General features: G+C 37.8%; 2 protein-coding genes across 10 annotated transcripts in view; both read left to right on the forward strand.

The window, feature by feature from the left end:
* Window positions 1-98: 98 nt before the first annotated feature.
* On the forward strand, window positions 99-7,846 carry LOC133424344 (E3 ubiquitin-protein ligase TRIM39-like). Of its 3 annotated transcripts, XM_061714876.1 has the most exons (3): window positions 114-133; window positions 520-611; window positions 4,441-7,846. In XM_061714876.1, exon 3 carries the CDS (start codon window positions 4,443-4,445, stop codon window positions 6,258-6,260), a length of 1,818 nt encoding a protein of 605 aa, XP_061570860.1. In that variant the 5' UTR covers window positions 114-133; window positions 520-611; window positions 4,441-4,442; the 3' UTR covers window positions 6,261-7,846. The 3 variants fall into 3 exon arrangements, with proteins under 3 accessions (XP_061570862.1, XP_061570860.1, XP_061570863.1); XM_061714878.1 differs by lacking the exon at window positions 520-611 and having other exon boundaries at window positions 99-133; XM_061714879.1 differs by lacking the exons at window positions 114-133; window positions 520-611 and adding an exon at window positions 2,400-2,512.
* A 3,894-nt stretch (window positions 7,847-11,740) lies between these two features.
* LOC133424478 (ELKS/Rab6-interacting/CAST family member 1-like) overlaps window positions 11,741-23,725 on the forward strand; it is a 156,910-nt gene continuing 144,925 nt past the window's right edge. For all 7 annotated transcript variants that reach the window (XR_009770888.1, XR_009770889.1, XR_009770890.1 and 4 more), the window contains exons 1-2: window positions 11,741-12,013; window positions 20,553-21,329. Coding sequence is in view for 4 of the 7 variants with exons in the window: in XM_061715110.1 (XP_061571094.1) it covers window positions 20,835-21,329 (495 nt within the window). In the remaining 3 variants the exon portion in view is untranslated. The remainder of the gene's footprint in view (window positions 12,014-20,552; window positions 21,330-23,725) is intronic.

A 23,725-nucleotide genomic window follows, 5' to 3' on the forward strand; every position in this document is an offset into this window, starting at 1 on the left:
TAAGACATTTTTGATATAGTTACTACCGGTTGTAGGATTGCAGTTATGTGTGGTTTGTCCAGATGGTGTTGCCGTACAATACCATGTTGACACACGACCCCATGTAGCAGAGTTCATTGCTCGACTGCTGTGGGTATGTCAAACCCTCTCTCTGTTTTTCATTACTTTCAAACATATTTAAAAGTGTAAATCAGAATGTAATATGAATGTTACATCGAGTATATTAAAGTTGTTGATTATAATTTTTGTTAAGTGTTATGAAAATGTAATTTCATGAATGATCTTGCAAGGAATAGCCTACTAGCTAGCTGGCTAACATTAGCTAACATTCTGACAGGAATTCTGAGCTAAATCACTAGTATAATGTTACATTCCATTTACAGGTATTAGCTAGTTAACAGCCAGAGCAATTAACATGAGGAGAGGAGAAGTTTCCCAGCTCCTATATCGAACCATATTATATTTGTAAGAAAACCCACATGAAGTTTGAGTGTCAATCATTTACCGGTATGTAACAAGTTAATTTCACAGTGAGTCATCATGAGCAAGAGGAGTGGCACTGTGGCAGCGATATAAGACTGTTTTTTGGGCAGCTTCAGAAAAGAAATAAAGTAAGTTCAGAGCAGTGAGAAAATGAGTAATTACCATTAATGTCAAGGAGTCAATATTTCTTCTTTTTTTTTTATCCCCGATTTTTTTTCCCATTTCGTCACCCAGTGCTCCTACCTAAGTCAGTCCTGGGCATTGCTCCCCTCTGCCAACCCCGGGAGGCCCTGCATTGAGCTCAAGTCTCCTTCTTATTCTGAGGAGTGAGCAGGCCGCTTCTTTTCACCAGACAGGGTGGGGTTTCTCCGGCCGGACGTAGCGCGTGGAAGGATCACGTTATTCCGGCCAGATCCTCCCCACCCCATCTGGCGCCCCGGTTGGCCAGAGGGACTGTGTGCATGTTTTTGTGCTGCGCCACCGTGCCCCCTAGGAGTCAATATTTCTTGATACAGTATAATCAAATAGGCTATAATTTACTAATAGCCTATGTCTAGTCCAGTAGTATAGTAGTATAAGTAGTATAAAATGTCAACTGTATGGTTTGAAACCTAGGTTAAAAAATATCAATACATAAATGTATATAACTACACAATTAATGTTTTTGTATTTGACCAGTTTGAATTTAATGAAAATCACATTTTGTTCCTGAATCTACATCCTGGGATCAGAATAATCCTGTTGTTGTTTTTTTTTATCAAAGTTATCCCAGTTCTACTAAAATGTTTTGAACTCAAACTGAAGGTTATACCCAGATCAAAACCAATACTGGATTATGTGATATAATCCGATGTCAGAATCAACCCATTTACAAGATTTATTCCAATCCATCATCCAAATTCCGATCTGATTACCTTTGAACAACAGGGCCCTGGTGTGATCACTTGGTTCTAGCCAGGTACTCTTGCCTTTTTAACATTTTTATGTTCCTATTGTGTCATCTAGTGGAGATGTTTGATATTACAGAAACATCCTTCATTTACCACAACCCTCATCTTAAAGTGCTATTTTCTACTTTTAAACAATCTGTGATTTTAATAAACACAGAATGTCATTGTTGTCATTTTACATGGCTTTTTATCCAACTGCTCATTAAATGTGCAGATTATCACAGCCTGAGACAAATTTGTTGTTCAAACACTTATTTTTCTCCTGCTCTCAATTGATATCAAGAACATGACATGTCCAGACAAAATTATTCAGTTCATCCTGTATATTCAGTATGAAAGAGGCCAATGGACATTACCATTAATTAATTGGGACATGACAGGCAGTTAAATACTGATCTGCATTTTGGCTTCTTCAAGTTTCATCCCAGTGTAATCAGAAGTCTTTTTCATCTAATCCTGTGCTGTTGCCTAAAGGGGACGTAGCATTTTTTAGCCCATGACGGTATATATTTATCTGTGACCACCAAATCCACAAGATTTGACAAAAATGTCCCGCTGCGCTGCCTCGGGGTCATAACATTTCACTTTTAAGTGCTGTGGTGACTCCCTGCCATCTAGCTCTACTCGAATAAAAATGAGTCTTTTGTTATATAATACAGAATATTCTGAAAATATTTCATCAAGCTTTTTTAAAATAGCCCTATTTTCTACTTGATTTATTACAGTACTGGCTTGTGAAGATGGGTTGTGGTGAAAAAATGTGCAGGAAGGGGAGGTGTGTAAACATTGAAACTGGAAGCTATTACTGACCTACATGCACAAACAAAAAAAAAGTTTCCTCTTTTGTCTATGCTCCACCTTCCACTACGTTTCAGGAAATCCAGTCAGTTAGTTTCTGTGTAACAGACTCCCTCTAGTCCGGCATTGCTCAGCAGATGAAGAGATTCATACTCTGACTCCATTTTGGAAACATTTTCCAGGAAGAGGAGGAGGAGATGGGATGGGCTGGGTTTTGATTCTCGAGCAATAAAACTGCGGAACTATACTGAGTATCTAGATTCAGCTAAACATCTCAGGAGGTAAAATACAGCTTGTTTAATTGTTTTTAGATCCAATGTTACAAATGCAGATAGTGCTATCATGCTGAAAATCTTTAAAGTAGCTATATCACAAATAAACTAACAATTAGACATGTTATTGTTCTGTGTGTTGCTGAACTTGGATGTTGTTCAACTGTGGTTGAAGAGCATTTGAAGGAGAAGAACACTTTTCAACTGCGTTTTCATTGGGTTGCATGTCTTTTATAACCTGTACTACACTGTATACAGTATATAAAACATATCTTAGGTTAAAAGTATAACCTGCTGAAGTACATTAATGTCTGCAACAGTATTCTGAATTACCTCTCTGCTGTTTCCCCACAAATAATTCCATTTATCTTTCTGTTTTCATCAGTTCATTGTTGAGCCGACAGAGAATTACTTAATAACTCAAAAACAAGATGTTATGAAAGGGACATGCTTTTTATGAGTTTGGACATGTACACTCCAGTGAAAACAGGAATTGCTTATTAATTGTGCATATAAACCCGTTCTGGGTAAGAAAAATGTTAGAGTAGTTCTCAAAAACATTGTGGCAGGGTGGAGGATTGGGCGTGGTCTGCGGGGAGCAGCACACAGGTGGCGCTGGTCCAGCTGATTGGGCACACCTGTGCCCAATCAATCTCTCCACCCTGCCTGGGTACTACTGCACACCAGCAGGGGCTCAGAGAGGGATGACAAAGAGCTGCAGGAGAGTCTGTCACGACGACAGCTGCGTAAAACCAACGATTTCTCCACTAAACCCCGTGGCCTCTTGTCGGCTGACCCCAGTAGCACGAGTTGGCTACAAACATCCCAAAAAAATTATATTGAGTTCAAAGTAATACTGTTTAATTTTAATAATATTTTATCAGCACTTGCTGAACCATTGTATTTTCTATAATAAAGTATTAAATGAATTCCAACACACACATATACTGTATATAATGTATGTAATACATATGTCATATGTATATATCTATAGTTGTGATGTCATTTTAAATGTTGACATCCTGCCTCCAGTGATGTGTTTTGTTTTAGTTTTTTTTTTTAGTAAAGTCACAACATAATGAAGAAAACAAAATTCAATCTCATAACTTTGAACAACTGTTAATACGCGGTACAATTTTTGACATGTAAGATATTTGGGTATCTCTTTTTTTGACCAAAGCATGCCACGGACATTTAATTAATAATAATAATAATAATAATAATAATAATAATAATAAACTTTATTTATATAGCACCTTTCCTGTCATAGAATGCAACTCAAAGTGCTTTACATGTCAAGAGAAGATAAGCAAAGCAAGCAAATAAAAACAAAGCAGCTTTAAGACAGTGAAAAGAAACAATATAGCAAACAGAATAAAACCAACAATAAAAGCAATAGCAAAGAGCAAAAAGAGTAAAAGAGTAAAACAGGCACGGCAGTAAGCATAAATAGGGTCACATACAGGTAAGAACAAACCTTTAAAATTCAACTAAAAGCAATTTTAGTTGAATTAAAAAAAAAATTTCACTACCTGTTTATGAGACAGACACATGAAAATAACAGTATACATTTTTTTTAGCATTCCTCCCTTCAATGTTGATGCAGAAAACCACATCATCAAAGCAGCACATAACTCTTTGCTGATACCAAGAACAAAGGCCCTACACAATATTTAACCTCCCGTAGATGTAAGGCAGTTCATTCATTTAGTAGAACTACGCTGGAGCTAACATGAACCCAGTTCACGTGGGGCTCTGCTGCTCTAAACGTCACAGATCTTTGTAACATGACATCCCTCGCCATATTGGTGGCTTAAACCGGTTTTCATGGCTATACTGCTGTAGTAGAAGGTTTTCTGGTCAATGTTATGCAACATACACCTGGTTGGAACTTGAAACTTATATTCATTCAGTCCTTTTTTTTTCCTTTCTTCTAGAGATGGCTTCAGCTTGGAGCCTCCCAAAGGAGGATTATTTCCTGTGTTCAATCTGCCTGGGTGACTTCACTGAGCCTGTTTCTACTCCGTGTGGACACAACTATTGTAAGAACTGTATCACAGGATACTGGGACAAGAGTGATGTAACACAGTGTCCCATGTGTAAGGAAAAGTTCAAGAGAAGACCCAAGCTACGAGTCAACACAGAGTTCAGAGACATGATGGAGCATTTCAACCGCATGAAGTTGAAAAGCGGAGACGAAATGGTTACTAAACCAGGGGAGGTGCCCTGTGACATCTGCCCTGAACCAAAGTTCAAGGCCCACAAGACATGCTTAGTGTGTTTAGCGTCATACTGTCAGACTCACCTGGAGCCTCATCAGCATCTTAAAAAGCACAAGCTGATTGATCCCGTGTCGAACCTTGAAGACAGAGTGTGTAAGAAGCATGACAAGATGTTGGAGTTCTTCTGCAGCACAGACCAGGAGTGCGTTTGCTTCAAGTGCTTGAAAGATGACCATGATGCGCATGAAGCCGTTCCTCTGGAGCGTGCTACTCAAGAGAGGAAGGTATTGCTCAAGAATGTGACTTCAGAGATGCAGGTGATGGAAAACAATATATCCACGAGTGTTAACAAACTCAAGTGCTCAGTTCAACAGAGCAAAAGTACATCAGAGAGGGATATGGAGGAAATTGATGACGTCTTTGCAGCTCTGCTGGTCTTTCTGCAAAGAAAGAAGGATGATTTGATTGAGTTGGTCCTGCAGAAGCATAAAACAGCAGAGACAAAAGCTGAAGACCACATAGCACAGCTGGAACGAGAAGCTGCTGACTTGACAAGACGAAGATGTGAACTAGAACAACTTTTACAATCTGAAGACTGCCTTCACATCCTGCAGAAATGTCCATCCCTTCAAAACCTTGTGCACATTTACTTCAGCCCTCCGTTGACACAAGACGTTTCTGATGTTAGTCAACACATCCATGCAGGGATGGTAAAGAAAACGGTTGTCCGGATTGAGAAGATAGCCGGTATTAAAATGGAGAATCTGCTTCATGATGTCAGGTTCTCTGAAAGCTGTGAGGTTTCCAAACAGGTAGATGCAACAACACAGTTAGACACAGATGACTTTGCTAAAGAAATGTCGAGTCAGACTCTGGATGACCTGATGCTTATCCAACAAAATGACGGCGTGAACGTCACTCTGGATGCCTATACGGCCAACTCCAAACTCGTGGTATCTGACGATGGGAAAAAACTGACCTTTCGTAAGAGCTGGCTTACTTTTCCTTCTTTATTCAACAGAAAATTTGAATATAAGCCTTTTGTCCTTGCAACGGAGGGTTTCTCCTCTGGTAGATTCTACTATGAGGTTCAGGTCAGCACGAGCCAATATTGGGTTTTGGGAGTGGTGATAGAGTCCATTAACAGGCAGATCTCTCTAGGTCCCGGCATTCAAGATGGAGCCTGGTTATTATATGCAACAGGTGACCAATATTTTGTCAACATGTCTTACCCTCAGCAGCCATGGAGGAAACCAAGAGCCCAGAAAGTTGGTGTGTTTGTTGATATTGAGGGGGGAGAGATCTCCTTCTATAACGTGAATGACAGGTGTCTCCTCACCTCCTTGGTGGGATGTATCTTCACTAAGCTAACAAACGAAAAGGGGTTTCTTCACTCTATAACTGGGGCTTCATATAGTAGAAGAACGAAGGTCTACCCTGTCTTTGGGATTTATGGAGATGATCCAGGCGACAGTCTCGTAATCACTCCTGTAGATTGCACAACTCGAGAAGCTAAAAATGTCATGGGAATTTAACAGGAAACTCCGACTCAAAGAGAAACGACAGGGGAGAATTATATGTTTTTGAAAACTTACTTCAAAAGTTAATGGCTCAATATGTTGACCAGCTTTCTGTCATCTGCACCAACAAAGATCAAAACAAATAGCCTTTAAAAACTGTACTTGGCAGATCTAAAGGTGGCATATATCTAGGTTTTGATGAAAAACATCTGCCGGCTTCACGGTAAGGAAGCACACTTACACTTGCACAACCCAGAAAACAAGGGAGCAAAATCCAGAGGTTTTCTCTTACTGCGTGATTGGACACTGAAGCCCACAAAGAAGCTGTAACCATGACACCAACAGATGTGAGACGCTGGAGAACTTCATGACAGAAAACTGGACATTACTGGCAGATTGATCGTTTTTTTTTGGTTGTTTTTTTTTCTTCCAAAAATGAATCAAACACATGAATTTAATAAAACATTTAAGTCCGTCCTAGTACTTTAACAGAAAGAAAGGGCATTTAAAGTATTAGAGTTTTGTATTATACATATTTGGTCTCATCGTGTGTACAGTGCAATGTAATAAACTTAAATAAACAGTCTAAACAATCTATTTGATTGTTTTATAGTATATTCATTCATAACGAAAGAAAGTTTAAATTAATGGTAAAAAAGTAACAATTTGAATCAATAAAAAACTGTCATTTGTTTACAGTTTGATCTAGGGTTGCAAGATTGGAGACTAAGAATAACTTAAACTATTTTATTGGTTTAAAAAAAGAAGAAAATATTTTTGGTGTTACATCATATTTAAATTTAATTTAGATTATGTGACCTGATTAAGGGATTAAAACATCAAATACTTGAATTTGTAAAATGGTACAAAACTGGAATTTGTGGATGAATTCTCAAATATTGTGACAGCCGAGATAGATTCATGTGATTCAATTGGTGTGATTCCTGTAAATTATAAAATGTATCGACTTAATCATGGTAATTGATGGGAAGTCAATTGTGTTTATTGATCCAGGTTGGGAGTAATTTTTAAACATTTGTTGTACATTTGAGTTTTTATGTGTAACCATATGTCATCTCTCGCTCTAGTGTTTGATTCATTTATCATGAAGCTGTGGCCTCAATTTCACATTTAGGTTGCAATACTCATATATGACCAGAAGATGCCACCATCCAAAGTTTTGGTCCACTTAAAGTCATTTTCTGCAAGACTCAGTTATAAAATAAAGGGAAACTCTTCCCATTGTTTTAAAGTAAACTGTCTTATTACATTTGCAAGCTTGCTGCATAAATAGCAACATAAATAGCATGAATTGGGTTTTTTTCTCACATTTCGTTTCAGAAGCGATAATTCAATTACATTGGTTGTGGGAAATACTGTACAACATGGTGATCAAAATACCAATACAGTTCATACAGAGAAGTAATTTCAAAATGTATCATTCAGATTTTATTAGTTATTTATCTTCAGTGTAACCATAGCCATATGTGTAACAGGGTAAATAGCTTAATAGCTGATACAAGTGTTTCAAATCAAATCTTCCATGCACTGTGCAACATAGTGGTTACGTACCAGTTAATTAAAAATTTTTTTCATGAAAAGTGCCTTGTCAGATTTCTGTTTCATTTTCAGTTTATTTCTCTATAGGATGTGTTTTTGTTTTATTTTACTATTTGCTATTTAGAGATGGTTAGAAGTGCTGTTTAATGATCCCATTTCTTTTCAATAATTAATCTTGCACATTTATATATAGTGGGTGACAACAAACCAACAGTAGGCTCAGACAAGTTAAATGAGTCAAACAAAATACCAACAGTGTATGACTCTCAACACATAACTGGGGGTTGACATGATCATTAAGGTCTCACAGCGGGTTGAGTTAGTCAAGGCAGTTCAGAAAATCATATGGGTCCACCTCTACTGATGTGTTTGTCTCAAGGGGAACTTAAGCCAGCAGACTATTTATACCTCAGTTGTGTGACTGACTGGCGCCTAGGGAACTGGGACACTGTAAGTGTGTGTGGGTGTATATGTGTTTGTTGGCCTGTTTCTGCTGTGTCTAGCTGGAGAGATTTGTTTAGGATGCGTATTTGTAAAAAGATGGCCAGTAAAAGAGAGTGATAAAATACACCATATAAATTAGCCTGGGGGGCATAACAGTCATCCAACAGATTGACTCCAGCATGTGAAAATATAATACATGTAATAAATGAGCATCTGTCTAAATAATCAACAGAATTATTGAGTAAAAGTAAGGAAATACATTTTTACTTTGGTCATCTTACATACCAACGTATCTTAAGGAATTCCAATACACATCTAAACATTTATTTTATTGTGATTACAATGACACAGAGAGGGAAATAAAAAGCTAAACAGAGGCTGAATGTTAAATTTAATGCCCCTGGTATTGTTTTCTGAGAGCGTCAGATACAATAACTGTCACGGATTAAATATAATGTCATCCTCTAGCAGTTTTGTTGTGGAGCTGGGTACTAGATATTCAAGATATTACCTTTTCTTAAACATATATATTTTTCACATGGGAAATTTTAACCTGTGGCACTAAATATGGAGTTGTTGTGAGAAACATTAATGATGAATCTGTTTTGGTGATCATTGCAGTACAATGTAACTATGATACTATTTAGCGCTGTGTCTGAAAAAGGTCAGACATCTGCTGTGTAAGGGCCGATACAGTGGTTTTGAAACACTCAAAAACAGAGGTTAGCCAGGTTAACCGATTAGATAAAAGCACTGAAGACCCCATGATGTCATCATTTAGGAGGAGCTCATTGATTTCCTGCAAAAATGTGGACTCTCTTACTGAGGAGTTTTCTTGACCTACTTGGGCATCTGAGATATAAATGGACTAATAAATGGGGCCCCATATGGGATTGATAATGAGTTCCATGTGAAATGCCAACTTAGATTTGGTAATGTGTTTGACCCAAGTGGGACCCAGATAAGATTCATTTTGGCCCCCGTAACTATTCATCATGGACCTGAGCACAGACATTGCAAGCAATGCACATGAAGCCAATGTGGAGTCCATGGACACATTTTTCGGCCTGATTATATCTCAGATTTCTCCACATACACATGTTGGCTGGGATGAAGCTAACAAACAACACAGGCAATATATCTTTGACTTTAAGTGATAAAGTTTAAAGCGAATTTGTTCAAGTATTGCACATGGATTTGGTTTAAAAGTGCTATTCTTTTTTTTGGATTACCGGTATATTATTGTTCATTGCCAGTGAATAATGTGAGACTCTGAAAAGGGTCATTGATAATATTGGTACATTTTCCTGATAGTACATGTACTCTAGCTGCAGATTTGTATTTCTTATTAAGTATTTTGTATTTATATTTCTTTTATACCCAGACTTTTTATAAGAAGAAAACATTGTAATAGTCTGGCTCATTCCTAAATCTTCTGCAGGTAAAAATGGCAGTTATATTTTTTTTAATGAGAAAAGCAAGTTACAGTTCACAGGCATTACAACATGTAAAAACATTGTAGAAAGTCACATTGTTATATCTTTCATTTTTTTGAAATTTCTTAATGCTTTCTCGCAATTTTAAGGAATCGACTTTTTTCAATTCTTTACTTCAAACATCAAAATCAATTATTTGAAATACAATAATTAAAAATATGGCTTGAAGAATGTTTTGATGGTAACTTTCATTCAAACATTGTTTTTTTTTTCAATTATGTTGTAGCCCATTCCAACTTGTATAACAAGATTTTTGGTTTTTGTTTACTGCTGCTGCTGCTTCTAATGAATCGTTGTGATATCTGGCGATCAATTACCTTTGATAAACTTTTATGTGAAGTAATTTTCACGTTTTTCTTATATTGTGTATAGTTTTATGTCGTTTTTTTTCACATGCATCCTGTACTTTGCCTGACATTGCTGTGACACAGGATGTAATGACTTTTTTTTTTTTTACAACAAAATATAACGTTTTTCAAGGCATCAAGCAGATCGGACAAAGAGCTTGTCTATTATAGGCTGATAGGCCTATGTGATCCAATCAGGCGCCGCCACATGATCATTCATAACAAACACTTGAGCACATTCAAACAAGGTTACATACCAAAGTGCAGTCAGTAAGCATCACCAAAACACAGGGAAAAAGAGATAACACTCACAAAGTGTATGTATCAAATACATAAATCAATGATTATCAAATCCAAAAGTATAATCATTAGAAAGGGAGAATGATTATACCTGTACAGTGTCAATCTTGGTTGCAATCAATTTAAAATATTTACAGTGAGGGAAGAGAGTCACACAGCAATAATCCCATCTAAGTGTTCTGATCTCATACAATATAATTTTTCAAAATAGGGAGGATGAATATACTGTAAAAACACAAAGTACATCAAAACTTAATAATAGACAAACTCTTTGTCCGATCTGCTTGATGCCTTGAAAAAGGTCTATGACTGAAACGTTGGCCTAATAAACAAGTGTACGGTGAGAAGAAAGTGTGCGGGTTTTCTTTTTAAATTTGGCTCTAGCTTTCCTCCTCCGACGCACCTTTCTGCAAATCCGGTGTGCAAAAGGTTTTTCCACAACAAAATATGACAAAATGATCAAGGGAAAATTGTATTAGTTTAACATGGTTATTTATATTTCATTTACAGGACTGTCTCAGAAAATTTTAATATTGTGATAAAGTTCTTTATTTTCTGTAATGCAATTAAAAAAACAAAAATGTCATACATTCTGGATTCATTACAAATCAACTGAAATATTGCAAGCCTTTTATTATTTTAATATTGCTGATTATGGTTTACAGTTTAAGATTAAGATTCCCAGAATATTCTAATTTTTTGAGATATGATATTTGAGTTTTCTTAAGCTGTAAGCCATGATCAGCAATATTAAAATAATAAAAGGCTTGCAATATTTCAGTTGATTTGTAATGAATCCAGAATGTATGACATTTTTGTTTTTGTAATTGCATAACAGAAAATCCCAATAAGTGGTGATAAAGTTCTTTATTTTCTGTAATGCAATTAAAAAACAAAAATTAAATTTAAATTAAATTAAAAAAACAAAAATGTCATACATTCTGGATTCATTACAAATCAACTGAAATATTGTAAGCCTTTTATTATTTTAATATTGCTGATTATGGTTTACAGTTTAAGATTAAGATTCCCAGAATATTCTAATCTTTTGAGATAGGATTTTGAGTTTTCTTAAGCTGTAAACCATGATCAGCAATATTAAAATAATAAAAGGTTTGCAATATTTCAGTTGATTTGTAATGAATCCAGAATGTATGACATTTTTGTTTTTGTAATTGCATTACAGAAAATCCCAATATTCTAATTTTCTGAGACAGTCCTGTATATTTCTTTTCACTAGTGTTTTTAAATAATGGATTGGCGCATGCGCAGCTTGGGTGTCGGAGGCGCGCAGTCCACCGTGGTGACGTCACGGGAGCGCTCGGGCAGCGGGGGAAGCCACTAGTGGAGGATCTGGGAAAGACGGAAAAGAGGAAAAGATAGACAGGAGCTACAGCAGGAGACGGATAAACACACACACACACACACACGCACACACACAAACACACACACAAAAGCCAGAGACAGCGTTTCACCTCTGCTGACAGTCAGTCCCGTTACGAGGCGCCACTTTGAGCTGCGAGAGCTGCAGGAATAAGTGAAGAGGAGACGTGACTGCTCGTTTTTCCTCGCCTCTTTCACACAGAGCTGCTTTCACAACCGAGGGTCAACAACAGCCGCAGTGAGTACTGGAACTTAGCTGGCAGCCAGGAAAGAGTGCTCACACACACACAAACACACACACATATGAGCCGTCGCGGGCGCTTTGGCATAAACATTATTAAAATTTGATGGCCTCTCTTATTCTGAGGCGCAGCGGGTTCGGGTCAGCTGCGAGACTGATGCCGCGTTCCATTTGTCCTCGGAAGTCGGAATTTCCCAGTTCGTAGTCGGAATTTTCAACTGGAACGCCCCTCAAAGTGGGATTTCCTATTGGGAAAGTGAGAGAAGCTTCACCACCTCCGAGTTACCATTCCAAGATGGCTGCCCCGGTTGTAAACAGTAGAAGAAAGCTCTGTAAAAATTTGTAGCACTTCATTCTAGTTTTGGTCACACTAAATCAGTCGTATACAAGTATTGGTCGGCATATATATGCTGCTATAGTGTAATTTACATTTTTCATGTGGTATATGCGAACTACAAACTTGTTTTCCGACTTTGTAACTGGAACGCTGATAACTCGGCTGTAACGTCATTCCCAGTTCCGAGTTCCGAGGTAAATGGAACGCAGCATGAGACGTGCAGTGGAAGTCGTCAGCTCTTGTCAGCTAAGACCTTTTTTTGTATTTATTTTCTACAATAAAAAGCAGCTGTAGCCGCACAGCCACAGGCTTCCCCCGTAATAACCAGCTAATAACGCCGCGTCTCGTCTCCACGTCCAAATGCGATTATGTGCAGACAGCAGATGAAGCCGCTGACAGCCTCTCATCTACCGTCATGTAACAGCACCGTGCACTGGCCTGATTATAATACATAATATCGACATTAAGTTTATTGTTCCTCAAGTTTGTCGCACAGATAAGCTGACATCCAACTCGATAAAAATCTGAATCTCACGCAAGTGTGTTGATGTGAGCAGTGAGGAAGGCGGGGCGTGCATGTGCGGATGGGCATGCCGTGATTTCCGACTTATTCCAGCCACAGTTAAGGCTGATTTATGGTTCTGCGTTACACCAACGCGTTGCTTACGTTGCGCGTCGCCGCGTAACTTACGCCGTAACCCTACGGCGTAGGCTCTGCGTCGATTTAACGCGGTACCATAATTTAGGCTTTACAGTTCACGGCACCGCCCCTCCTCCGGGAACAGGGGAGCCGCTTCCTCCCAACCAAACCAGTGTAAACTAAGCACTGCACATTTGGAAAAGTCCACGGGATAAAACTTACTCAGAAAGTTCAGCAGTACGACGGAGTATTAGGGCCAAACAAAAAAACAAAAGAAGGAAATTACGAGAATAAAGTCATAATGTAATGAGAATAAAGTCGTAAAATTATGAGAATAAAGTCATAATATTACGAGAATAAAGTCGTAATATTACGAGAATAAAGTTGTAATATATTATAAATATATAAATATAACTTCACAAGATGCTCAATATTCTTCATTTTAACACAGGGAGAAGACTGCTCTTCCTGTTAGAGTTCTCATAAATTACCACTTTATTTTCATAATATTATGACTTTATTCTCATAAATTACCACTTTATTTTCATAATATTATGACTTTATTCTCATAAATTACCACTTTATTCATTGCGACTTTATTCTCGTAATGTCACAACTTTATTCTCGTAATATTACGACTTCATTCTCATAATATTACGACTTTATTCTCATAATATTACGACTTTATTCTATTACGACTTTATTCTCGCAACATTACGACTTTATTCTCGTAATGTTACGACTTTATTCTCGTAATATTACGACTTTATTCTCATAATATTACAACTTTATTCTATTACGACTTTATTCTCGCAACATTACGACTTTATTCTCGTAATTTTACGACTTTATTCTCATTATATTATGACTTTATTCTCGTAATTTCCAATTTTTTTTGTCTTAGTTTGGCCCTAATATTCCGTCGTACAGCAGGGCCTTTAAGGCTCAAGATAAAAAAAAAAAAAATGTTAATAAGAGCTGTCATTTGCCTGTTTACTGTACAGTGAGTGAACATAACCGAGTCAAATTCCCTGTCTTGTTTGACCTCACTTGGCCAAATAAACATGATTCTGATTCTGAAGATTTTGCATCCAAACTACGCACCTGACAAAGACTGAAGCTGTTTCAGACGGTCAGTTTCTTAGAATTTTGCTTGAATAATTCAAGCATGTGGTGTAGAACCTCGATTCAGCTCACCAGAGGGTGCATCTATTTATATGGCCTTTCTATGAAAGGCCATATAAATATAAATTTCTGTTGCTCGAAAGACAGATGTTTCAAGGAATGCTTAGGTCACCTTCTCCCCTCACTTTACTCTCGTTTAGCCTGGCAAGTTCACTGTACAAGCACATTCCTCTTCTCAGGATGCGGCTGGGGGAGTTACCCTCTCATTTTCCCTCTGGAGTTAGTTTTGTGTGTCTGTGTGGTAATATTTCTCAGTATAACGTTTATCTCATTTTATAATCAAGGCAGCAGCCAAAATGACATAACTGTAATGTCAGAGTGTGAATTGACATAAGTGTACCTTTAATGCCATATTTTAATATACATGTTTTTTAGTTATATTGTGCACATTTCAGATGAAATGTGCATTATTTTCTGCTCAGCTTGCATCTAGGATTAATTTCCTGTGCCACACAATAGAGTAGACCTGATGTTATCTCTTTCATATCAGTGTTGTGCTCGCTAGTGTTTATGTGTCCAGTCGCAGGCTGGAGAACAAAGCTGTATCTAGCGCAGACATCTTCTCCCTAACACATTACTCACTGCCATAGACTGCCTATATTTGTCGTTTGAGAACACTAATTGGACAATGTTTCTATTCATGCTCTCAACAAAGTTAGACTTTCCAAGCAACAAATAAGCTTATATAATTGGGGAAACCGTTTTTGTGTTTTTCCCCAGAAAATGTTTGACATTATGTCAAAATTCAAGTAGGGCTGGATGAATCAGTCCACTGTCATCATGATTTATCCTCAATATCGTGCCCCGACATGGAGACAGGTCTGGAATCAAGCCCAATCACTAATGCTGAAAGCCAAACATCAGTGCAGCATGCACGTCACTTCACAGCTGCTCTAAATGAATCCCGTTCGGCCTAAATGTATTGTGACATAGTGAGAAACCGCACTGGGGCTTGAATTTGTAAAGCTGCTAAAAGCAAAATTTGGGATTGAAATTAAATATGAAAGTTAAGGTCCAGTGCAATTGCTGCATTTTTAAACTTTAAACTCACAAGTTCCTTAAGTTGGTCGACTGTAGATCCCATCTGCGACAATTACAGAATGCATCATAAGGCCACTTTGAAAATGGTATAGGTTAAAAATTAGTAAATTTACAAGCTTTAACACTTAAAAATCGAATATCTCATGCAAGAACTGCTGTTGTAGGTGTATGACTTCTTTGATGCATCTCATAAAGTAGAATTTCAGCTTTGGTTTTTGCTTACATTTCAGCCAATTTCATATTAATATTACATAGTGGCTCATTTTACCAATAATCTTTAGAAATTCAAATTACTATGTGTGTGCGTCATTTTTTAAAAGAAACAATATCACAGGTTGGGTTTAGAAGTTCATAAAAGGATTAATAGTTACGTTTTCTTAAAAACTGTCATGTAGAATTAAAATGGCTTATAGTTGTACTTTATTGCATTGTATTCTGATGTGCACTTTCTTTTTAGTCTTTATCTCAGTTCCATTCTTTTTTTAAAGCATTTTTAATGGTTTTCTTAGAAGTTTGGTAAATATGTGCCTCAGGCGAAGGGCCTTTCTATGTTGCTTCTGTCTAATTTTCCGGTAATGCTTGTGAAGTTAAGATCACTTGCTTCTCTGTTGGACTCTTAACACAAAGAATAATGTGATTCTTAGAGAGTTGATGCTGATGCGATGGCAAAGAAAAAAATGGAAAAAGTCCAAAAATCTGGATCAGTTGAGAGGGGGGGGGGGGTAATCCCTTTAAATCATCAGACAGATTACGTTTAGGACAGGCTCGGCTCTCCAAGTCAGGGAGCCTGTCAAGATGGCTCTCAGTGAGATGTGTAACGCCAGACAGCACCATAGAGCCCTTCCCAGCCACATCAAATCACGGAAGCCCGACAGGAACAGAGAGAAACGGAAAACAGAAGTACTCAAGTTGGGTAAAATGTGTTTTTTCTGAGTCCAGATCTCCAACAGTGAAAAAACTTTGTCAAATTTTGCCAGAATAGCAGCCAGCTAAGTATAGCCTGAGTGGTATGTGTATGTGTTTCACATTGTGCTGTGCGGTGGGACAGACGGATGTGTGGTTGTCACATAAATAGAACATGCTGAACACCTTCAGGAATGCTGATGGTGAAGGGGAGAAGCAGTGAAAGCATCAAGCAGATAAGTGAGAGTCAGAAAGATGAAAAGAGTGATTAAAAGCTGAGAAATAGCGAATGAGTCATACATGTGGAGTTATTCCCACCAAACCATTCAACTGTCCCGTTGGCAAACTGGAAACCAACTACAGTAGGATTCCTATGAATCATGAAATTATATGGAATTACATTTTAGTTTCCTGGCCTGGATAAGTTTGAAAAAAAATGAGGGTGTTGAAAATCGGCAAGTTCGAAGTCATCAATACGAGCCCCCGAAAAAAGGATGCACATCCAAGGACTCATGTGGTTGCAGAGTTTCTGCTACGCTCAAACATCCAGTTGTGGACCAAGTGCATCACAAGTGACAATTCACAAATCCAAACATCTGGTCTGAAGAAGATAAAGCTTAACTAAACACTGCATTTTTATTCATCTTTGAATGATGCAGCAATTTAGTCATCAGAAATGAAAGCTTTTGAAAATATTCTTTGAGTCTGCAACTGAACTCATTGTTGTTTCCATGGACACAACATTGATGAAACAAAGCTGCACACACACTGTGGAAATGTAATTACTGAACTAATTTTATTTTCTTCTTATTCAAAAAAATGATGCAAATACAAAGTGAATAATACTGTTATTTATTCCGTATGGTAAGTAAAAAATAGACTAAAGATAGGATTGTGTAATTTGTAGAGATCTTGCTGCGTTGCCCTTTGGAGATTTGAGAACTTGAATTTTAACACTTCCTCTCGTTCTCCAGGAACTTGTGATGGGCATTTTTGTAGAAAACAATTAACTGATTCATGAAGAAAGCAGTTTATGAATTAATTGTGAAAAATAAGGATTTTTGGCATTAGATCTTAATGTAACTGCATTAAATTATGGATTGCATAATATACAGCATCATACAACCAGGCAAAGAGAACATAACCTTAAAGTGTGCAAAAAAAGATGCATTAACTCAGGTTCACTTATTACACCTTTAACAGAACTCCTTCTATGGATGGAAAAGCAAGAAACTGGGCTTTGAGCTGTGATAAAATCTTGGTGCTCAGGTGAAGATTTACTGTCTCCGTGTCATCAGTGAACCTTTGTGAGCTTTCATTGTAACAGCTGTTTCTTAAGGCGACACCACAGTGGTTTTACACATTTTTGCGAAAGTGCCCGGAGGAGTGGTGAGCATGCCGACAGATGGCTTTTGGACAGTCATATGCTTGAGTTTGTTGGATCCCATGATGATAGCTGCGTCATTTGTGTATTTGAGTATCCTTACTGGTTTTTTTCTTTTGTATTTTAGTCAATCCTCTCCACTATCAGCATCTAAGGCCCACCGCAGATGTAATCGTCTGCCCGTGGGTCACAATGGTGGTTTATTCATGTGACCACTTAACTTTCCATCCACCCATTAATTTTCTATACCCGCTTCAATCCAGTCCAGGGTCACTTAGACTTGAATGTCAGGGAACACAACATAGTCAATATTTTGGTTTCCATGAGGCCTTCAAGCCAATGAAAATATAAAACTGCTTGTGTTTGTTTAGCCATGTGATAGATTGGTGTCCTTCCAATGTGTGTGTGTGTGTGTGTGTGTGTGTGTGTGTGTGTGTGTGTGTGTGTGTGTGTGTGTGTGTGTGTGTGTGTGTGTGTGTGTGTGTGTGTGTGTGTGTTCAATAACTGCTTGAATAAAGCTTAACACATTATTAAAATTTTGGCTTCATAGTGGGAATTGGGATGTGACGTGAGCATTAATACATTATCTACAGGTCAGCAGGTCCTGGGGGGAGGAGGAAGAAAACCCTTAAAGCCCACTATTACTCAGCATCTCTGCTGTCTCATATTGGCTTCAGTAATGAATTCAATTTGTGCTTGTTTATGGAAACATGATTGTTAAACTTTTACTGATCGATTTCGCTTGTGGTTACTAATTTTATTAGCTTTGTAAGCACAGTTCTTGTTCTTTGTTCATGTTTTTGAGTCCATACTCGATTTGTAGTGCGTGTGTTTGTATCCGTGTGTGTGTATGTGTGTGTTTTTGTGTGTTTTGGAGTCAGGGTCCTGGCAGGGTCCTGGCCGGGCCCTGGCCTGTTACTTTCCAGGTGTGTGTGTGTGTGTGTGTGCCTTTTTGGCCTGAAGGGAGATGAAACAGATGGCCCATGTTTATGTTTCAGAGTTTGTGGGGCTGTAGTATTTTCAGAGATCTAGCAGAAGATCAGATGGAAGAAGAATAGGATGATTGAAAGGCTGGAAAGGTGCAGCAAAACATATTCACAAAGGCCAGCTGATGGGCTCTGCCTAAACTAAAACATTTGCTACTGTAGTTAAAGATTTACAAGGCACCACCTGTTGAGGGGAAATTAATTAATTATTAAAACCAAATTACTTTTTCTGTCCCTACCTGATGTTTACGTGCTTTTTTAACTTCTTTTTAGCAATGCCGCTCTTGCTGACACTGAAGTGATGCTCCAGATTGAGTGCACCAGTTTACTGATTTACTAACCTTACAGATAAACATCGATTTAACTACAAAACACCCTTTGCAAGTACAAGAGAGTAAATATTTCAGTGCTCTTTTTTCTTAGAAATCGTCATGTGCTATACTGTAGAGATAAGCCACGTGAAATAACTTTTGTTTTGTGCCTCTAGTAATAATCAGATGACCAGTATGTATGTCCTACGACTCATGTGTCCACTGCCTGTAGGATGATATAACTGCCTCTAAGGATTCATAAACGGCTGAGTCATGACTGATTTCCTTGCATCTTATCAAAATCTCTAGATAAAACTCTCAAACCCTTACAAACGTCTCCACTGCTGTTCATATGATCAAATCGGAACCCAGTGCATTGTGCTGAGACACTGGAGCATCTGTAAATGAAATCTTGAATTCCACCGACCTCGAAAGACATTTATCAGAAGCCTGTGTGAGCCCATGCTCATAAATTATGTTCAAAAGGCCGCAAAATGTTAAAACTGAGAGGCACGGCAGGAATGAAATGTTTCATTATTTTCACAGCTATGAAAATTGTTAGGATTATGATGGACTCAGTATGTTTTATTTATTTCATTCAACACACAGACACACACAGTAAATGCAAAGCCTTATTTTTGGATGTTTAATACATTAGCACAATATTTTTGGCATCTACCATCCTCCCATCCGCATGGATTAGTTATTAACAGTAATATAATATTACAGATGAAAATTAATTTTTTTATTCAGTGTTTCCCTCCTGTCTTATAATCGCTTATTTGAATGAACAAATTAAATATTCCTGATTGATATACAAAAAAAACCTCACGTTATTCCACTTTTATGTAAACCAACAGGGAAAGCAGATTAATCAATTTATTGTTATCAGATGCCTCCAATTACAAGACATGAATTGGACCGTATGTTTTATTTGTTAGGTTTAATTCCTGACCTTAGTCCACGTGTCAAAGTGTCGCTGCCTCTGATGCATTCATGAGTGTGTGATTGTGTTTGTTATACAGAAAAAATACACCTCATAAACTCCACTGAAGATATGTTCATGTATGGGATCTGTGTAGAGCAGTGATTCTCAATCCTGGTCCTCGGGCCCCCATGTCCTGCATGTTTAGATGCTACCCTGCTTCAGCACACCATGAATACAAGTAGCTGTCATCAACAGAGTTGTGCAGACCATAATGACAAGCTGAGGACTGTTAATTACAATCAGGCGTGTTGATGCAGGGCAACATGTAAAACATGCAGGACGGGGCACCGAGGCGGAAGAGCGTGATGATGAATGTATGTGGATGTGTGAAAGAGACTTCTAGTGGTGACGTGCGTCGAGTAGTCAAGAACACGAGAACATTTACTGTGAAGTGGCAGTTTATTTTTTTTTAAGTTTCTAGAAATCAGGATTATAAAACTGTATAGTGTATTTCTCAATAGTCACTAAATGTCAAATGACAAAAGCAATTATATACATTTGAGAAGCTGAAATCAGCAGTTGCATTTGACTCAAAGTTTATCTTCATCAAGTGTTTTTTTCATGGCATAACTCCAGAATTTGCTTTGTGCAATGGCAACGATACTGCCTATGCAGAAATAAAACTCACCTGTTGCTCAGTTGGGACCTTTATCAAAACAGAAACCTGGTAACGACTGTATTTGTTTGTAGGCCTACCTTTAAGCGCTTTAATCTCCGGTTCTGTTTATCAAGATTCTTTGTCTTTCTCTTTTTCTTTTTAGGTGATCCCAAGCTTCATCGTGCTGTTTTTTCAGAGGGATGGTCTGTTGATTGTTACTTCCTGACAAAGCCCATGGATTACACCGCGTGGAGGAAAGTTCTTGATCACAGCTATGTCAACACAATTCATATTTGAAGTAAAGAGGAACTAGAGTAAAGGACTCACGGGGTTCATTTTTTCATCTTATTTGAGTATCATTTTGAGGATCTCTCTTTCTCTTTTTTCTTTTTGATAACTATTTATTTGCACCAACGACACCAAGAGTGCACACTATTCCGTCGCCATGTACGGTAGTTCTCGTTCCGTCTCAAAGCTGGATGTTGTTGGATCCAATGGTAACGGCTCAGGCAGTCCTGGTCGCTCGCCGCGCCTCCCTCGCTCTCCACGTTTAGGACACCGGCGCAACAGCAGCAGCAGCTCCACCGGTGGACTCACCGGGACCGGTAAGACCCTGTCCATGGAGAATATTCAGTCTCTGAATGCCGCCTACGCAACCGGTGGTCCCATGTACTTCACCGACACCGGTGAAGAATCGCTCGGCATTGGGAGCATGGGCAGTGGACTGAATCCCACGGTTCCTAAAAACACCATGACCCTGGGCAGAGCAGGGGCCAGGGTGCCTTATGGGGTCAGGGCGGCGGTCATGGGCAGCAGTCCGAATATAAACTCTGGAATGGGGAGTGGTGGACCTATCATGCCCAGTGATGCAATAGCATTCGGGGGGGACTTCCAAAACCAAGCTCCACAGGCAGCCACTGTGCCCCACTCTATGAGACAGGTGAGAGACCTCCGTTTACGTATTGTTTCAGCCAAATGTTACTGAAAAAACATCTTGATGTATGTTGTGTAAACACTGCATGGTCATTTTTCTTTCTGGAGCACATGTAAAAATCAACTTCATTAAAGGAATAGTCCAATATGCCAGAACATCTTCTGGCATCTGGTTAATCTTTGTTACACAAATGTCGATCAGATGATCCTTTCTGTTATCAAAAGTTTGATGTCTATCTTTCCAAATCTTTCCTTTGAAAAGTAATACAAGCGTGTTTTCTGGGCTCAAAAGGCTTGGATCTCTATTACTTTTTAATTAACTAACTAAATAGTGGACCTTAGTTAAAGTGCACTATAAATGCATCAGTAATGTTTAGATGAGACTGATTTAGGATGGTGTACAAAGTCTTAGTCGCACCTTTCAGCAAAGAAAAACGGTTCTGAAATCAGCTGTGAGAATCAAAAATAAAAGAATCTGTGGTACTTAACAAACAAGATGTTCAGGCAGGGAAAGAAATTCTGCACTCGCTCTTTTCTGGATCCAGCAAGTAGGATGTTTTAAGTTGAATTTAGCCAAGACTTTAACAGGTATTAGTTTCGTCCTCAGCCATCATTCAGCTTAATGCAACAGGAACAGTGTGGGCACTCGTACAGTATTTTCAAAGTGTGCCCTCCCACTGCCTCGGAACCATGAGTCATAACCTGAGATCTCCTCAAGAAATAGCTCTCATCCTCCTTTTTACACAAACAAACAATATCATCTCCTCTTAATGATTCAATTCATTATTATCTTTACTACATGCATGTCAAGTATAGTCATGTTCAATTCAATTCAATTCAATTCAATTCAATTCAATTCAATTCAATTCAATTCAATTCAATTCAATTCAATTCAATTCAATTCAATTCAATTCAATTCAATTCAATTCAATTCAATGTACTTTATTGTCCCACTTGTGAGATGAAAGTAAAGAATAAGACCAAAGTGATGAACTGATGATGTCATGCATAAAAAAACAACTTCAAGTCATTGCAGCTACAGGTTAATAAAACAACTGTTGACTCATGGAGTATACTTAGATTTTCAATAACTGCATCTCCAATATTACATGATCTCTTTGTTCTTTTGAGCCTTAACTTCTCTGTGTTATAGATTTGTTAATAAGCACGTCATCATTTCATTTTTGTTGTTTTTTTTGTTTTCCTGAAATGAAATTAATGAAATTAAGTTTTGGTATCATTAGACGGAGAGAAGTCTGAAAACTAAGCCAGGATTTTATTTTCATTTCTTAAATATGCTGTTCATGCTTTCGTGATTTAAACATTCATATGAAGAACATTTTCTCATGAATACTGAAATATGAAATGCAGCGTATGAAGCAGCTGTAAGTACAACATTCCAGCTTCAATACATCTAAAGTGTCCTGCTCTGTTCCTCTATTAGTCATAAATATTTCACCTGATACAACTTTAGTCGTAACATCTTGCTGGTTTAATTAAATTGTGCTGTACCTCAACTGTACATGAAGTAACAGGAAATCTTCCCATATTTGGTTTTATATTGCACCCTCTCAGATCAGTCAGGAACATCATCATGAAAAATATAATTTTATCTGCATTGATAGCAGCAATTCATTCTTACTTATATCTGGTGCTGTGGCTGTGTTGTAGGGGGTGATGGCCATGTACAACGTTGCAGTGTTGGATTAAGCTGTGGGTGGCATCTTGACGGGGGTGGCACTAGCTTGTAAAAAAATTAACTTCAGTTAAATCCTTGTATTAACATTTTGTGGACCCAAGAGAGTAGTGGTTGGCCTTGTAACTCATGAGATTGCAAACTAGACACTGCCTATCTGTTATCTGCCACACTCAGAGGAGAAGGGTGATGGAGATGGGGTGAAGGAATACATTTATTCTAGAGTACAAAACTAATGAGGTTTATTAAGTCTATGGATATTAAAGCAACCAGTTAAAAAATCAAAAAGCAAAAAAAAACAATCTGGCTTTTCTGAATTCTCCTTGGTTGTGTTGATGATAATTTTTTGTGCAATGAAGGCTTTGTATAGATTTAGTAATATTATTCACTAATCTATGTTTAGACTTTATAGGACATTAAGAATAACATCATTATTTATTTTTAATTTTAATTTTAATTTGATTTGTTTGCACTTACAAACATACAAGCATCGAAAAAAGCAGTAATAAAACAAAGTTAAAATGTGCAGGAAAGATCATGAAGCCCAACGGGCTTATAAGCGACCCTCCCCTCTTAAACCTACAATAATTATAATAAACACTTTACACCCCCCCACCCAATACCCACAATTCCTCATACACACATACACACGTGCATATTTCCATCATATACAAAGAAGTATGTTATACAGCAGAGAACAATAGTTA

This window comes from Cololabis saira, chromosome 23 (assembly GCF_033807715.1).
Source record: "Cololabis saira isolate AMF1-May2022 chromosome 23, fColSai1.1, whole genome shotgun sequence".
Classification (NCBI taxonomy): Eukaryota; Metazoa; Chordata; class Actinopteri; order Beloniformes; family Belonidae; genus Cololabis; species Cololabis saira.

Bases quoted from the DNA above. Each gene is read 5' to 3' on its own strand.
- LOC133424344 (XM_061714878.1), top strand. From the start codon at position 4,443: ATGGCTTCAGCTTGGAGCCTCCCAAAGGAGGATTATTTCCTGTGTTCA.